Here is an 18540-nt window from a genome sequence, read left to right as displayed (position 1 = left end):
ACAAAGTGCTTTATCTTGAAGACACAAGAGAATATTTCCAGTTCTGACCTGTGAAAAGTTCTCTGTTTGCCAGAGAAATCTCATCAGCTTTTTAAATGCCAGCATGGCAATTGTGAAATGATATCACCTAAGGTGTCACCATCTATGATTCTTCAGTTCACAGAGCACAATAGATGCTGGGTCTTTCTTTAAAAACATTTGAGGGTGTGTGTGTGTGTGTGTGTGTGTCTGTCTGTCTGTCTGTCTGTACGTATTGTGTACATTTTTGGAAAATTCTCATCATAAAGATCTGATTTCAGGATTAGAAGTTAGTTCTGCCTGCACAGGGATCCCCAAGTGCTCTGGCTCTGCCACTAATGCCAAGCATCTTGGTACCACTGAGAAGCTAACATCAAAGATAGGAAGGGAAAGGAAAAAATGAAAAAGAGGAAGACGAAAAAGTAGGAGAGAAACAGAAAGACATAAAAAAGCTTGCTTACCATACTAATAAATGAGGATATAATGATTTGTACTCTCATGGCATTCAACATATTTCTGAATTCAACATATTTCTGAATTCAGTCATGAAATCATATTCATTTTGGTTTATCCAATACATGCGATTTATCTTTTTTGTATAAGTATCAGGCAATATTTATACATAACCCTAAATCTGTACGTATGTTGCGGCATCTTCAGGGTGGGTTGGAGTGATTATTCCATTATTGGATCACTATTTTGTGACTGTGAGTAAGGTTTTGTACAGTTTGCTTGTTTTATAAACACCATAACTGCAATGAAATAAATACTCACAAACTTCTATAAGTCTGTATAAATATCCATTTCAATAATAAATTCAGTAAAAGTCACAACAATTTGCAGTGGAAACACTGAATATGGAATAGACGTTTCAAATAAATAGTTAAGCTTGGAGCAATATATCCTAAATGCTAAATTGTCTTGGAAGTTGAAAGAAAACTTAGATTTTCCAGCCAGTTAATTTTTCAAATACTGGAATTTCTGATGTAAGTCACAATTTCAGAGATTTATATTGGGAAAAGAAAAACTCAGCAAGAAAAACATGGTCAGCATTTCTAGTGACCCTGCTGTTGAAAGTTCTAACATCCATGCACACAAAAATACTACACTTTGGGCTTCCCTGGTGGCGCAGTGGTTGGGAGTCCGCCTGCCGATGCAGGGGACGCGGGTTCGTGCCCCGGTCCGGGAAGATCCCACATGCCGCGGAGTGGCTGGGCCCGTGAGCCATGGCCGCTGAGCCTGCGCTTCCGGAGCCTGTGCTCCGCAACGGGAGAGGCCACAACAGTGAGAGGCCCGCATACCGCAAAAAAAAACCACAAAAAAACTACACTTTGCTATTAGAAAGTGTTCTTTCATTCTCCAGTGGAACTCTGTAGTCATGCCTTAAACAGAATTTTAAAGGAAACAAGGAGAGGACAGGAGAAGATAGGAGGACAGAAGAGACCCCGTCTCATGGTCATCCCACAGATTCGATGTGCCAAAGGGGGCAATGTAACCTTTGGCAAACTTCAGACCACAGACTGCATGTTTCAGGAGTCCACTGAATTCAAATTGTGGTTATCATATTTCAAAGGCGCTAATGTCGTAGCTTTCCGGAAATTATCACAGGCAGAGAAAATACTGCCTCATGGCAACGTCCTAACTATAAGAAATAATTAGCACTTTTTGGCATGGGGATTAGAAGATCAGAGTTTTTCTAAATTCTCCACCGAACTCACCTAACATTTCAGGATACAGCAAAGGAATTCCCAGACAGAAAACCACACCAAATTCTAAGGCTTCACAGTCTCATAATGCATCATTCTAGAATGTTCTAGAGTTCTATCACTGACCTTTGCTGGAAGTCCTATTGTGCATCTTCAGACTAGAACCCACAATTGAGAGTTGTGGGTAAACCTGACTCTCATAAAAGAAAAGGAATTGCTGTATGCCATGTCTTTATCTGCAGATTTTTTGTGGGACTTGCCAAAGGAGGAAAGGAACTTCTTTAGGTCTGTGAGCCGCCAGCAAATATGAGTGACATCTGTGGGGTTTGCTGGCTGTGCTGAACAAGGAGAAAGAAAACTGGAATGAAGTCAGGGAATCATCTCCACATCCTGGCTCTTTCACCAAAATCCTGTTTGTGGGATACAGAATGCATTTTCCCCGTCCAAAACACAATCCCGAAATTCCCTCCACATGCTTTAGAAATCAGATAATGAATGATGTCACCTTCAGTGGTAAAATGAGGAAACATAAAATACAACAGCAAAGATAAGAGTTTCACATCATAATGGTAATTTCCCTTAACAAAAATAACAAACCACAGGTCACCCAACTTATCAAAAGGAAAGTATGGGTTATTACTCAACCATTTTAGATTTAAATTTGTTACTACCATAATGGTGCTGCATACTAATATTGACTGATACCTATATATTCTTCGGTAGTGCTGAGACTTGCATATATTTTTTTCAGGGTAAGACCTTTTCTGCTGTTATAGAACCTATGATATCCTACGGGATTCCAATATATCGGATACCATATTTGCATTACCAAAACAAAAATTTTCATTTTATACTTTCAGATCATTGTCTATATGTGATGAAAAATATTTAATATTTTTGTTTTCAAAAATTTCTCTGTGAAACGGGATGTATCCTATACACATCTGTGTGCCTTACAGAACAGTAATTATATGGAATATATTTGTTTCTTTGTATTACAATTTCCTTATTTGCCCAGTGGAGATGATACAGGCCCCTACTAAGTTCACTAAGTTGTTGCAAACATCAAGGAGATCATTTATGCACACGTTTTTTGAGATAAATAAAGCATTATGCAAAATGCCCTTATGCTAATAGCAGCTACAGGAGCAACTAGGGATTAACTTTGATTCCTTTGGGGAAAGAATACCGAACTTCCTCTACTGTAGCTAGGTGATAAGACACACCTTGGCTAACAGCTAGAATACCCTCAAGAAGAAAAAAAAAAATTTGAGAGACCTTTCTAAGGCTGGTGGGAAGATGAATTTTCTGGCCAGTGGAATCCACTTAACTATTTATTTGTACACATTACATTCCAAGTCGGCCTTTAATTTCCACCTATTGCCCAAGAGTTTAAAGAGAGAAGGCCACACCTACCAAAGTAAGAGATAAAATGCTTTTGTCTCTGGGTCAGCACAAAATCACATCTCTGCTAAAGAGACCGTTTAGGTTTAACACAATTACTGAATTTCCTTTCAGAAGCTGTGGCTGCATAGACATGTCTTACGATTTGGAAAAATCTGAACAATTTTTCTTAAAAAACAGCCCCAGATATGCTTCATCCTTTATCACTGCCCAATTAGCTAAAATCCGAATGCTTCTCCCCGATGTATTTTTTTGAAGTAGAAAAGGATAGCTTTATTGCTTTGCCAGGCAAAGGGGGGATACAGCAGACTCCTGCCTTGAAAAACTATGTGTCCCCACCCCAGAGGATTTGATGAGGGGTTTTATAACAATGGTGAGGTGGGACCTCTGACAAGATTAGGGTGTGAGCAGGGCTTGTGCTCCCTTAATCTCGTCTCAGGTGGTCCGTCTCCTAACCCTGATCTCTGTCCCAGACGTGTTTTAAATAAAGGGTTGCAGGCATCATCCTTTTGTCTAAATTTTTAGTCTCCTACATAAAAATCTCAGCATAGGGTCCCACTTTCACTTAGACTACCTGTTTTAGATACATGTTTATACGATGGAAAAGACAACCGCAAGTAAATATAAAAGTAGGGAAAAAAAGTCTAGAAGGGACTACACTAAAATAAAAATCTTTTTCCCTGGTTAATAGGATTATGGCTAATCTCATCTTGATTTTGGTCCAATGACCTATATATTCTCTATAAGTTTTAAAAATTTGTTTTACAACAAGCATGTATCACTTTTATAACAAGGGGTGGGGCGAACCCATTGCATAGAGAGAGTCTCAAGAGAAGTGGATAAAATGTGCCACATTAGATGCCACTGACATTGCCTCAGACACTTGGGAATCAGAAGGCTCACAAGAGTTCCTTTTCACAGCTAGCTCGACCTACTTCAACAGTGTTAAGTGAGCAAAAATATCATTTTTTTAAAAAAAACAGAGAGATAAATAGCACTTTAGAAAAAAATTAAAGCATATTTCCATTTAGGGGCAACTGATTTAGCAACATTTAACAAGTCTTTTTAAACTTAGTTGTCATAGAGCACCATGAAATATTCACATAAAAGAGATCCAGGCAGCTTGCAGATGAGTATTTCCTCGTTCATGAGATGCCTAATTGACTCGAGACAATGGGAAATACTCAGCGCCTCTGGTTCGGGCCAACATGGATGATGACATGTTTCTCATAAGCCCTTTTCATGGTTTTCTCAATTTGCTTCAGAAAAACTTGTGGGATTCGTCCACATAAAGTGTGCACAGTCTCCAAAAACTTCAGCTGAAGAGGGTAATACATGGATTGAAAGAGATTGTCTTGAAAGGGAAACTGAAAGATGAGTTAAAAATAAAAAAAAAGAAAAGTGTATTTTAGTTACTGAAATGCCATTTAACACGCAAATAACTTACTGAGAAATGACACAGGGAATTAATATAAACATGCAGGCACAGCTTGGTACGTTTTTAGATACAGAGGAAGGGACCTCCGAGGACCGAGGTTCAAATCCTGATTCAGTCCTGTGCAACCCCAGGCAATCACTTACCCTTTTGGGGCCTGTTTCTTTACCTCTTAAAAAAAAAAAAAAAAAAAAAAGATGATTTATTTGGGTTTTAAAAGCTCTTAAAATCTGAGTGAAGTATATTTCCCAGAACAGGATATTCTATAGCATGCTCTTGCTGAGTAGAAGCAAGACTCAAGTATAAACAAAAAGGTCCTACTGTATAGCGCGGGAAACTATGTTCAATATCCTGTGACAAACCCCATAATGGAAAAGAATATGAAAAAGAATACATATATGTATAACTGAGTTACTTTGGTGTACAGAAGAAATTAACACAACATTATAAATCAACTATACTTCAATAAAATTTTTTAAAAAGACTCAAGTAGATACTTGAAATCTACTACAATAAAACACTGAATTGGGGCTTCCCTGGTGGCGCAGTGGTTGAGAGTCCACCTGCCGATGCAGGGGACACGGGTTCGTGCCCCGGTCCGGGAAGATCCCACATGCCGCGGAGCGGCTGGGACTGTGAGCCATGGCCGCTGAGCCTGCGCGTCCGGAGCCTGTGCTCCACAACGGGAGAGGCCACAGCGGTGAGAGGGCCGCGTACCGCAAAAAAAAAAAAAAAAAAAACCAACACTGAATTGTTCATATATCTTGCCTTTGTAGCAATCTTAATGAAGGAACTATGGTAATCTCACGAAGTTCAGAGTTTAACAACTACTAGTGAAATGTATCATCAGTGAACTTTATTTTAGTAATTCAGGTACCAAATATTGGTTGTCGGTTTTTTCCCACTTAATATTGGACTTTAAAAAGAAATTATCTTGTTTTCCTATGGAATGTGTCTGTATTTCCCAAAATAAATCTTTCAGACCACCTAATTATGAACAAGAGTCAAAGTTTTATTACAGTCTTGTCGAAAGGGAAAAGGCCTCTAGTAGGTCAAGTCAAAGATTCATTGTTGGCAAGGACATTCTAAACAAAAAGACTAGAGAAAAAAGCAAAAGGGAAATAAGAATGATGAAAAGTCAGATACTATTGCCTGACAGCAGAGTGGGTGGGTGTCTAGTTTCCTAGAACAAGTCTTAATCCCTTAAAGTTCATCAGAAATATTGCTTAAGCATGTTTATCAGAAATGTGAATTTCTTCCCAGAAGGAGATTACACATTATGTAATGCAAAAAAAGGGTTCTGTCCGAGACCATGCTTGGAACACTTTTTCTTTCACAGCACAATTTAGACCATTGATAAACTCCTTTTCATCACTGTATCCCCAGTGACAGGAACAGAATAGGTCAAAACCGTGGAGCCCTGCTTGATTCCTCTCTTTCCCCCACATCCTTCACCTGGTGCAACAGCAAGTACCGTAAACTCTACCTCTACAGCACATCCCGAGTCCAGCCTCTCATCTTCCCAACACCACCCAAGTGCACGCCAGCCCCATCTCTCACCTGGAAGGCTGCAGTAAGTCTCATAGATAGCCTTTTTGTTTTCACTCTTGCACCCCCTGCACCAAGTTACCACGGAGATATTTTTAAAGCATAAATCAGAGCACGTCGTTTTCCTGCAGGGGCTTCCCGCTGCAATTAGAGTAAGATTCCAACCCCTCTCCTGTCCCCAAAGGTTCAATGTGACCCGGAACTCTCCCTGCTCATCTCCTCCTCGCTTACCTTTTCTGTTCATTCTGGTTACTGTGGCCTCTTCCCTGTCGGTGGGCACACAAACTTACTCCTGACTCAGGGACTTTTCCCAGGTTATTTCTTCTACTTGGCAGGATCTCTCCCCAGATTGTCCCAGGGATCAAGGCTCAGGCTGGCAGAAGCCTCCCTGAGGACCCGAGCTTGTGAACCTTCCTCTCCATCCTGGATGCCCATCCTGGATGCCCAGCACCCTGCTTTAACCTTCCACTATCTGGTAAGAGTTTTATTGATTTCTTCATTTATGTGAGTACTGTCTGGCTTCCTCACCCAAAATATACGTTTCATGAGGAGCGGGCTTTGTCAGTCTTGTTGACTTCTAAGTTCCCAGAACCTAGAATTGTTCCTGCATAAAATAGGCTCTTCAGAGATGATTGTTGAAAGAATTACTGGCAGAATGTCTGCCTCATATATAATTTTCCTTGGGTCATGATGGGGGAAGATCACACTTACCCTTCACACAAACATACACACAGAGTTAGGGTATGTGAGTATGTGTGTTTGTGTGTGTGTGAGAGAGGGAGAGAGAGAGAGAGAGAAGGGGAGGGAAGAGAAGGAAGAGGGAGGGACAGGAGGAATATTTTCAGAGAGAGATGAAGGAAGAAAGAGACATACAGCGAAAGAGAGAGAGAGGAAAAGTATTTATAGAGGGGAAGGGAGAGAGCAAGTGAGAAAATGTGGACAAGATAAGAAAAGAAAAGAGTGTGAAACTTCTAATTATTGAGAACAACTCTATGTCGGGTGCTGTACTAAAAGTGTGAAAACAATCATTTTGTTGAATTCTCACAACACGTTTTATGAGGTAGATAATATTATTATCCCCATTTCACAGATGAGGAAACTGAGGCTCAGTAAGTCAAGAGCACAGAGTTAATGACTAATCACCAGAAAGGGACAAAATTGGGACCTGAACCCAGGTCTGTCGATGCCTAAAGCCAAGCCCTGACTCCACTGCACTGGGGTGCACAGTGGCAAGTGGAGAAATAGGTCTTTTATGATGAAGTCTGTCTATATTTACTTGAATTTCAGGATGGGGTTAGTGACTGTCCTGATTGAAATGCGTGAACGAAAATTGTCTTTTTAGTCCCAACTGAGGAAAATCAGTGAGTGTATTATGCAGAATCATTTATGAAACAGTTATTTGGCCCTCTTTCTGATCCACCCAGAAAACAAACAAGACCGATTGTAACTCTAGAACCATAGTTGCTCAATCCCAGGCCAGGGCTGACAGAGTACAGAACAACCTGGGGCATGGCTCTGATGTCCACGTCTGCTGCATTCTTATGTACCTTCCATTTGTACTCCTGAATGGATGTGCACCTGGAGTCAGTGTTTGAATATCTAAATGTGATATCACTAAGTACAGAACAAATTTTCTGTGTAATTAAATCACCTGGCTTTGGAGAAACAACAGCAGGAATCCCAGGAGAAAAAAGAGGTGTTAGTTTATTGGCACGTGAAATTCTTTCCCTCCACAGAAGACAATTCTGGGGATTCCAGAATTGGAATTCTCTGGGATTCTCCTTAGCAAAATGCATACTTTCATACGTGCAAAAACGCATTACTGTGTTGCAGGATTCACCCTCACCTCACTCCTGCCCAATCCTTTTCATGAATCATGAGGGTTCCCAGATCCCCAAGGAAAAAACCCTCTAATAAAATCTACATGCCTTCTGTCAGGGGTTGGCAAATTTTTTCGGTAAAGGGCTAGATAGTAAATATTTCAGACTCTGTGGGCCGTACAGTCTGTCACAGCTACTCATCTTTGCCTTTGTAGCATATCGGTGGCCACAGACAATACGTAACATGAACAGTTGTTGCTGTGTCCCGATAAGACTATATGAACAGAGAAATTTGAATTTCATAAAACTTTCCTGTGTTACGAAATATTCTTCTGTTCATTTTTTCCCCAACTGTTTAAGAAACCATTCTTACCCCACATGTCTTACAAAAACGGGCCAGATTTGGCCCAATATTTGGCCCAAGTTGGCCGACCCCTACACTCTACGTTTTGGAATGAAAGTTTCAAAAGGGAAATCTCTGAAAGTAGCTGTTGCTGGTTCTGCCCCACCAACTTCAAGGTGAAAGGCAATGTGGAAAGCAGTGTTTCCCAAAGTGAGGGATGCAGGTACCAGCAGGCAGTACTTGACGTGATATTAGGTGGTGAACCACAAGGCAAGGTCCTTTCGACCTTCCCAGTTACTGCAAGAAGAGAGTTCACATAGGTCTTAACTGCTCCTGCTAAAATCAACCTCTTCAAGGGAGTAAGAGGGGGCCTCAGCTCCAGGCCAGGATAGTTGGTGTGATCTTCACACTCAGCCAGAGGCAATTACAAGGCTGTCTGGCATGTCTCGGGGGAAAGCTGCCCTCCCAGACTTAGTGCATGGCAGCGAGCTGCAGTTTTCTTTGTGTGTATAAGCCACCCTGGCTTATACGCACGTTTGCATCTCTGCCCCAAGCACCTCCGTGTGGAGGCCTCCTTTGGGAGGTGTGTGTGGGGGTACCTTTCTCCTCCTCCCCTCTTCCTTCCCTCTCCTCTTCCCCAAGATTCATGGGCCCGTAAAGATGCAAAAGCCTTTTATTCAGGAGATATTCCTGCCTCCGTGCTGCAGCCACTTGACCCTCAGCCAGCACCCTTTGGTGGATAAAAATGGACCACCGAGAGCTGGTGCCTCTTCTTGCCTCTTGCTTGCACTGTGGCAGTCCATAAATAAAGACTTGATTGTCACTTTGGTTTGGCTCCTGGTCCTAACTCAGGAGTCCCCAACTCCTGGTCCTTGGACTGGTACCGGTCCGCGGCCTGTTAGGAGCCGGGCTGCACAGCAGGAGGTGAGCGGTGGGCAAGCAAGCGAAGCTTCGTGTGCCGCTCCCCGTCGCTGGCATTACCGCCTGAACCAGCCCCCACGCCCTCCCACCCTCCCACCCAATCCGTGGAAAAATCGTCTTCCTTGTAATGCGTCCCTGGTGCCAAAAAGGTTGGGGACTGCTGTCCTAAATGACCACCTCGACACCTGCTTGTTCAATAGGGTGGAGCTGGCAACCAGGCAACACACTTAGCTTGAGCTGAATAATATTTTATTTTTATTGTATTACCTATATCCTAACCTCTGACCCTTTATTACGGCAAATAGCACAGAGTCTCTCTTTCTTTTTTTTTTTGCTTACTGTTCTCTTCTTTTTGGGGGGGGGGATTTTTTTTTTAATTCAAACAGAAAGTCACAAAAATTATAATCATCCTCATCAGTTCACTCAGTCCCATGTAATTAATTTTTGTTTTCATCTTGATCTTTTGTTAGCACTTTTATGAATTCATGAGTTTTCCATTAGAGTTCTGAAAATGCTTATTCGTTCAGTTCAGCAGTATACTCAGTTACCACGGGTTTCTCTGTCTGATAGGACACTTCCTCCTTCAGCGAATTTATTTCAGAGAAAAAGAAATGAGTGACTTTCTTGGAAATATTAAGTCAAGAGTGGACAAAGTATAGTACCAGGTGGCAAGTGGATGGAGTGACGTAGCGTGAGTGAGGTTGGGGAAAAGCGGTAGAACTCAATGCTTCTGGGAATTATTTGGCCTTCAAAGGGACGGGTGACCACAGCACCTGCACTGCTTCATGCTGATAAGTACATGTCTGCTGAATGGGGGGGTGAGAACACACTTACATCTCGGATTGCTTCATAGAGCGCTTTGAAAGTTGGCTGCTTCTCATCATGGTAGACGCCTCGGTTCCCATGCAGGACAGACACACCTTCCCGCTCGGCCGCTCTGCAATTGCTTCCGTACATGCAGTGATCAGGACGGTAGTTCCACTGGCAGGGGAACACGTACAGACACTCTGGTGGTGACAAGAGAAAGATATGTGTGTACAATCAGTGTCAGCGACGAAACCAACGTTTCCATAAACTGCACATCACACAGGACTTCAAAGCGCGTGACTGTGATTGTGACTTGTAGCTCAGAGTTTACCACGTTTGTCGATATTCTGAGATCAGGAACTGAAGGAGCACACATTAGTGATGTTGGAGGTTTCACCCCAAAGAGGAGGGCAATATAGCATCTTAGACAAGAAGGCAAATGAGGGCAGCAGACAGCCTGGATCAGAATCCCAACTCTGTCACTCAAAATCAGTGCAACCTGGGTCCAGTGACTTAACCGGCCTGTGTTTCAATTTCCTCATCCGCAAGATGGATGTAACAGGATTGCCCTGTTATTTTGATGATTCAAATTTTAAAAAGCTCATGTAAAATGCATAGCAGACTGACAAGCACACAGCGGTGGTCTATCTATAGCATTAGCAGTTACAATCAACTCTTCGTAAAGGTTTTGTGAAATGGACCAACTTGAAAAATTAGAGTCAAGATTGAAGCAAAGGTTCTTCTTCAGATTAAAAAGCAACCAACCAGGGCTTCCCTGGTGGCGCAGTGGTTGGGAGTCTGCCTGCTGATGCAGGGGACACGGGTTCGTGCCCCGGTCCGGGAGGATCCCACATGCCGCGGAGCTGCTGGGCCCGTGAGCCGTGGCCGCTGGGCCTGCGTGTCCGGAGCCTGTGCTCCGCAACGGGAGAGGCCACAACAGTGAGAGGCCCGCGTACCTCAAAAAAAAAAAAGCAACCAACCAACAGAAACAAAGTGAAGGAAAAAAACAACAAACAAAATACTACAATAGGAAAACAACAACAAAAAGCAACACAAAAACAAGTCCCCCTGTCAAGGTGACTATATACACTGTGGGTGAGCATGTGCACATGTGTCCTTGTGCGTGTTTGCATCTCTAAGCCTGTGATTCTTAGCCAGGGGTGATGCTACCCTGCAGTCTCCCGGGACCACCTGGCAGTGTTTGGAGGGCGACATTGTTCGTCATACATGACGAGGCTGCTACTGGCATCTAGTGGGTAGAGGCCAGGATGCTATAAATATCCTCCGTGAACAGCAAGCCCCACCACTGTAGTAGTGCCAACGTCGAGAAACTCTGCTCTAATCCTGATGGACTCAGTACATTTCTTCTTGGTGACGAGGGATTATAAAATCAGCAATAAGCTCATAACCCCTGAGCTTCCTGGCTCCTCCTTCCTGGTGCCTTTAAGGGCCGGGGCTAGAGGAGGATGGATCAAAGTTCTCTGCAAACGTGTGCCACTGACCATAAGAAAGGCCCCGAGTGACAGCACAGAAGGCTTAGAGCAAATCAATTACCAGTGTCAGAAGAGCGTCATAAAGATGTGCTTGTTGGTTGGGTTGATGTCATTCCCTTCTCATGGAAAGGACCCCTGCTTAGAGGTTATTTACAGAAACCTTCGAGATGGAAAGCAAAGAATGAAGACGTCATCGCACATCCCCTCTGGCAGATGGTGTGTAATATTTCTACCATTCAGAAATCACATGCCACTGGGGAATTCCCCGGCAGTCCAGGGGTTAGGACTTGGAGCTTTCACTGCCGAGGGTGCAGGTTCAATCCCTGGTTGTGGAACTAAGATCTCGCAAGCCGCGTGGTGCGGCCACAAAACAAAACAAAACATAAAACTCACAGACTGCTGTGACATCCAAGCACCCTCTAATTCCTAACTGTTCACAACACACTATGAGATTTTCCTTCTCTTGGGAGAACTCCATTCCACCAGGATGTTTCCCTTACCTGCATTCACCTCCACGCTTGCGCATACATAATCCACAGCTGGGAGAGAGTGGTGCTCATCATGAAGTTATACCATCAAGGTCTGAATCCCAACTCCTCTATTAGTTGTGTGACTTTGCTGCACTTCCGTAAAGAGGGTGGATGTGAGGATAGTGGGAGTGAAAATATCTAAACATGCTTTTGTGCATCTGAACTGTGACCTGACCCCAGCCAAATAGCTGCCTTTTTTTTAATCCCATGAGTCACCTCACTCCTTTCTGATACCTGCCCGGCCATTTGGATTTGCAGTCCCTGCTTAAGCACCTGTCAGTATTCTCTCCTGAATGAATTGCCCTAGACACTACCTCTGTTTTTGTAAACGCACGGATTGATGGAATGAACAAATATTTATCAAATGCCTGCTATGTGTACAGGTCCTGCCTTCATGGAGTTTAAGATTGGTGATGAAGGTTTTTTGCCTCTTCCTAAGTAGTTTAAGGACTCTACTACAAAAAGAAAACTTTTCCTCTCTTTGCAGCCTCCTTAGAGGACCGAGCCCAATGAGGGCATCACTCAAAGGCAAAACACAAAGACATAGAGTCTAAACAATATGTTACTAAATAACTGATGGATCCCTGAAGAAATCAAATAGGAAATCAAAAAATACCTAGAGACAAATAACAACGAAAATATGACAATCCAAAACCTATGGGATGCAGCAAAAGCAGTTCTAAGAGGGAAGTTTATAGCAATACAATTTTACCTCAAGAAACAAGAAAAATCTCAAATAAACGACCTAACCTTACACCTAAAGGAACTAGGGAAAGAAGAACAAACAAAACCCAAAGGTAGTAGAAGGAAAGAAGTCATAAAGATCAGAGCAGAAATAAATGAAATAGAGATGAAGAAAACAAGAGCAAAGATCACTGAAACTAAAAGCTGGTTCTTTGAGAAAATAAACAAAATCGATAAACCCTGAGCCAGACTCATCAAGAAAAAAAGGGAGAGGACTCAAATCAATAAAATTAGAAATGAAAAAGGAGAAGGTACAATGGACACCACAGAAATACAAAGGATCATAAGAGACTACTGCAAGCAACTACATGCCAATTAATGGATAACCTGGAAGAAATGGACAAATTCTTAGAAAGGACAAATTCTTCCAAGACTGAACCAGGAAGAAACAGAAACTATGAACAGACCAATCACAAGTACTGAAATTGAAACTGTGATTAAAAAATCTTCCAACAAACAGAAGTCCAGGACCAGATGGCTTCATGGGCGAATTCTGTCAAACATTTAGTGAAGAGTTAACACCTACTTTACTGAAATTCTTCTGAAAGGCTTTGTAATAAGACAGGCAGGTTCAAAGTTGGCTTCTACCACCTCCTAGTTCTAAAAACTTGGGTGAGTTGCTGAAACCCTTGGCCTCAGTTTAGAAGCACTGAAGAGAAGTTAAATGATGCAGATTTGAATCCCAGCTCTACCATGTGTTAGCTGTGACCTAACAGCAGAGTGGCTAAGAAGCAAGCTTTAGAGTCAAGCTGTTGGGTTTCAGTACAAAACTCTGCCATTAGTTGCATGAACTCAAGCAAATTGCATGATTTTTCTGGGCCTCAGTTTCATTATCTGTAAAAGGGGAAGAATTGTAAATATCACTTGTAGAATTTGGGGAAGTATTAAATGAGTTCATATACAGAAGTACTTGGAACAGTGCTCACTGCACACAGAAGATACACCCCGTAAATGTGAGCTGTGATCATTACTATTATCATTGCTATTGCCATAACAAGAACTATTGCATTAGGCTACTAGAAGGATAAAACAAGGTAACTTAAATGGAATGAGCCTGGCATCCTTCTAGACACATAGCACATTGGTGGTAAATGTTTTACACCAACTGCCTCTAGACATGCAGGTGGCCAGACTTTCTTAACCTTTTATGAGTCACAGATCTCTCTGAGAATCTAATGAAAGCTTTAGACTCTGTCTTTGGAAAAATATATGAAGAATATCTGCTTACAAATTTAGGGGTTTGTAGATTTCCCGAAGATCAGCTAGGAACCACAGCTACTGAATATCACATGTGAAATTCGGTCCCAGACAGAATTCAATTCACGTGTTTACCTTCCCTTCAGAATTTTCCAGAGGAAGAAACGTGAAATACCGTGAGAATAGAACTGAAACAAGTATTTGTTCACCACAATGCAAGGCATTGGTGTCACTGGGTGATAAGGCACTGCCCCTGCCCTTTGGGAATTTATACTCTTCTAAGGGAGATAGTACAGAAATGAACATTTTTTATCAGAGTCTATAAAAGGAAGGCATTTTGGTAAAGCTTTACTTAAACTTAGACTTATATAGTAAGGATAGGATTCTGACAGTTAGAAATAGAAGACTGGAAGAGCATTTGAGGAGGAGAAAATGGCCTGATCATGGCGAAGAGTTTGGAAATCAGAGTGTGTTTTAGAAAAGATAAAGCATTTAATTTTGGGGGGGCAAACTCGATTTCTTCAAAGAGGTAAGATAATGGTAGGAAAGTTGTTATATAAATAGACTGCTTTGCCCTAAAATATTCAAGATATATAAATCTTTATTAGGTTGCAAGTAATCAACTTTGATTCTAGCATGTGAGGCAAAAAATATTTTTTTTCCTTTGGAAAGAGAGGAGGTAGCTCAAAAAATCAGAGGGAAAGCTGAATTGGGGCAGGAAGTGGGGTGGCTCCTGGGATCTGGGTGTGGGGACTAATTAATGTCAGCTTCTCGGCATTGCTGCCAGGATGGACCAGCCTTGCCTACTTTCTGCTCTTGGATTCCCAGACTCAGGTTCCCAGGAGATGGTCTGACTAGTTAAGTGCGAGTCAGGGGTGGGCAGGGCTCTAAGACTGCATGCAATGGGGGAAGAGTAATTCCCCTGAGAGAACTGCGTGCTGTTACTAAAAGAAAGGGCAATCAAGAGTGCACAGGTGGACATTTAGATGAACCTATTTGCAGGGCAGGAATAGAGCCGCAGACGTAGACAATGGACGTGTAGACACAGAGGGGAAGGTTTAGGGTGGGATGAAGTGGGAGATAAAGTTTGACATAAATACACTACCATGTGTAAAACAGATAGCTAGTGGGAACCTGCTGTGTAGCACAGGGAGCTCAGCTCTGTGCTCTGTGATGACCTAGATGGGTGGGATGGGCGGGGGAGGGAGGCCCAAGGCTGGGGGATGTCTGTATACACATAGCTGATTCACTTCACTGTACAGCAGAAACTAACACGACATTGTAAAGCAAATTAAACCCCAATTAAAAAAAAAAAGAGTGCATAGGTAAAAATAACAGATGTGCCTTTTTATTCACAGATACATTTGGCGTGGGTTACACTGCGAAATCTCCTTCTCCACGGGGGCAAGGAGGAGGAGAGGGGCTACACCAGCACCCTGGGCTGGGCTGAAGATGGAAAACCTCTGTAGAGCAGCTGATGAACACGGAGCGTGGATTAATGATGGTTATTTGGCACACGATGAATAACTATACCGAAACGAATCTAGTTTAAGCAAGATTATCATGGCTGTCAAAATCTAATGTTTAAAAATGACAGCATGGTGAAACGTGCAGGTTATTTTTTTCTGCTGCTGAGGAAATAATACAGTGAACGGTTTTTAAACTCCAAAGCCTCAAAACACTGCAATTTATTAAAAACATTTTTTTCAAGCCAATCTCTCTTCAAACCCTGGGTCTTTGCTATTTTTCCTCTCCATTTTATGTAGATAAAGAAGCTCAGCAATTGATTATTTATGAGTCTGAAATCCCTTAGCGATCCTTTTCCGGAGTCTACGTTTATTTCCAGAGCCTCCTAACTACTTGCAAAGTACTGTGTGAATTGATTGCTCCTTACATTTCTGATCATTTCCTACTCTTGGGGTCTCTAAGATTATGGAATAGTTTATGTCTGATCATTTTAACTTCCTGGTGGAATAGGCTTGCTACTTACTTACTACTCTATATCAACAGAACGGAGGCTGTTTGCACGACTCATAGCGTTTTGTTTGTTCTGCTTTGTTTTTTAATGTCTCATTCTGCAACTGAGCTTTCCCAGACTCCTCTTCTTCCTTCTTCCAGAATGTACCTTGTTCCAGAAAAGGGCAATTCATTCCTCCAAGAAGATGTCTCTGATCACACAATTTAAAGATGGAACCCTCTCTCCCCAGCCTTGACAGTGGCTCTCTCAACCTCTCGTTTGTTTCCTTCATAGCACTGATCACAATTTGTGATTTTGAATGACTCATTGTTACTCTTTGGAAGCTGACCTCTCCCAAAACAAGGTAGGTTTTGTAAAAGTAGAGACTCTGTCTCCTCTGCATGCCGCCGCATCCCCTCTGCCTAGCCCCGTGGCTGGTACCTAGCAGGTAAATGCTCAAAAGATATCCACTGAATGAATGGGAGAATCAAAGCGTATACGTTCCTCTACCCTCTGTATCTTTCCCCCTTCTCTGCTTTCTCCCTCTCCTTTCTCTCCCCAACATCCCTTCCTCTCACTTTCCTGGCTGTGCTCTTTCTCTTCCATTTCCTTCCTTCTTCCATTCCAGTCTCTTAATCCCATTCCTCCAACCAGCCAACACCTCTGAAGATCAACTCCAGTTAAGGCACTAACCCTCCCACTGGAATCACTCAATGAAGACAAAGTAGACGTAACCCCTTCTCACAAGGACCCTATGATCTTCATTCTTGAGCTTCGCATCAGAGCTCATGAACTTCTCAGACTCCCAAAACAATGATCTGTTTCCAGTTTTCCAGGACAGTCCTAAAACCAAATAATTGGGCCTGTCCACCCCAAAACACATTCACAACTACCAGCTGCTGGAAGCTTTTGGTGAGGTGAGTATATAGTGTGGTTGCACACCCTGGCAGGATGAGAGCAAGGCCTGACAGGGCCTCTGAAGAGGCCTGTTCCATGGGACTGTGTGTCCTGCTCTCTGTGGCCCCAGCAAACCCTCCCAACTCCCTAGTATCACATTCAACTCATGGACGATCTATGTACATTCCATGCGCCTTTCAGCTCTTCTCTCTCTTCGTGGACAGAGCCCTAGCACTTCTCATCTGGCTGGATGCCCTGCCTTGTCATCTATACTTGGCTGGTTTCATTTCTTCCCCTGGCCACCCCCACTTTTCTAGAAATTGCTCTGAAAGAAGGGACAGACCTCGGTGTTCATGTTTGAGAGAGGAAAATGCCATGTGATCTTGCTCTCCCGGCCCCTGATGACCGGATCAAGGGTGGTCTCCCCATCGAAAGAGAACCAGTTCATAGCTGGGCTGGGAATCAGTGAATAGGTTGGGACAGGCCAACCCCCCATCCCCCTCTCTCTCTTACCTTCAAGAATCCGAATTAAGAAACCTAGACAACCTATCATCACTGGCATGGGCTTGTAAGGTTGTGCTGACTTGGGGTTGGGCCATGTACGAGCAGACATTATTGCTGGACAGATGGAAAGGAATCAGATGGGCATGAAGACAAGCGACACAACATACACCGTGAGGACTCTGAGGGATGAAGAAATGAGCTTTGATCCTGAGCAGCTGCCCAGAGATGGTTCTCATGAGGCCTGGCATGATCTGACCCATGTGTTCATGGGACTGGCACCTGGCCCTTTACTTAGCTGGTCTGAGTTAAGTTGTATTCCCTGCAAACTAAGCGCATGAATCCAAGCATATCTTTCTACACAGGCTTCTCCTTTAACCCTTGTCAAATCTACCCTTTCTACAGAAGTCTGCTCTTGACTCAAATTCACCTGTAAATATGTGAGTTCAGTCTTTCACCCCTTGAAGAAGCTGCCTTGGCTCACCTGCCAGGAAATGTCCTGTGGGATGAGCTACCTGCATGTCCCCCATGGGCTTCAGCTGTCTTCTTGTGAGTCAGTCTAGTACCCAGCACGGCAATTACACACCCACAGGCATTTACTATCTAATTATATAGCAAGAGTTTTAAAACATTTTTAAGCGAATGGCTTTTAAACACATTTTAAAAGCGATGGGATTGGCTACGAGAGGCTCTAATAGTAAAAACATTCTAGATACGGGCTTGGGTTCTGTGTGTATTGCTTCGCCAATGGCAACCCAAAGAATCATAACGATAAGCATGTTTATCTCCTGAGTCATGGCCAATTCTCTCTCTCTCCTTTCCAGGGATAAAAGTGACACACTTTTTTTTTTTTCAAATATAGTTAGTTCTGGTTTATAGAAAATGATCCCAATGAATATAAACAAAGAAAAACCTTTCAATGTGACGGATATCACTGGATTTCAGGTCAAAGAGCTCATGTTTGATAAAGTACCTGGATAAAGTATGCAAGATCAAAGGCAGACCATACAAAGAACAATCCAGGAATTCCCTAATACTCACTGATCCAAAGTTAGGAAGCTCCGTTATTTACTTGCTACTGCTCAGACCCAAGATTCAGAACAACTTCCTAATTATTTTATAATATCCTTGTACTCAGTGGACCTGAGACAGGCAGTGTGACGCCATTAAACTCAGCTGGTTTTCAGCCCTGATTAAAGACAAGGGGCTCGCATCTAAG

General features: G+C 42.7%; 1 protein-coding gene across 1 annotated transcript in view; it reads right to left on the bottom strand.

The window, feature by feature from the left end:
* Positions 1-1257: 1257 nt before the first annotated feature.
* GXYLT2 (glucoside xylosyltransferase 2) overlaps positions 1258-18540 on the bottom strand; it is an 88295-nt gene continuing 71012 nt past the window's right edge. The window contains exons 8-9 of the mRNA XM_027121477.1: positions 10030-10202; positions 1258-4495 (exon numbers count right to left, since the gene is read on the bottom strand). Coding sequence (XP_026977278.1) covers positions 4313-4495; positions 10030-10202 — 356 coding nt within the window. The 3' untranslated portion in view covers positions 1258-4312. The remainder of the gene's footprint in view (positions 4496-10029; positions 10203-18540) is intronic.

Source organism: Aethalodelphis obliquidens, unplaced genomic scaffold (genome assembly GCF_003676395.1).
Source record: "Aethalodelphis obliquidens isolate GAN/ISIS:26980383/991018 unplaced genomic scaffold, ASM367639v1 scaffold22, whole genome shotgun sequence".
NCBI lineage: Eukaryota > Metazoa > Chordata > Mammalia > Artiodactyla > Delphinidae > Aethalodelphis > Aethalodelphis obliquidens.
This window is presented reverse-complemented; position numbering and strand designations above follow the sequence as displayed.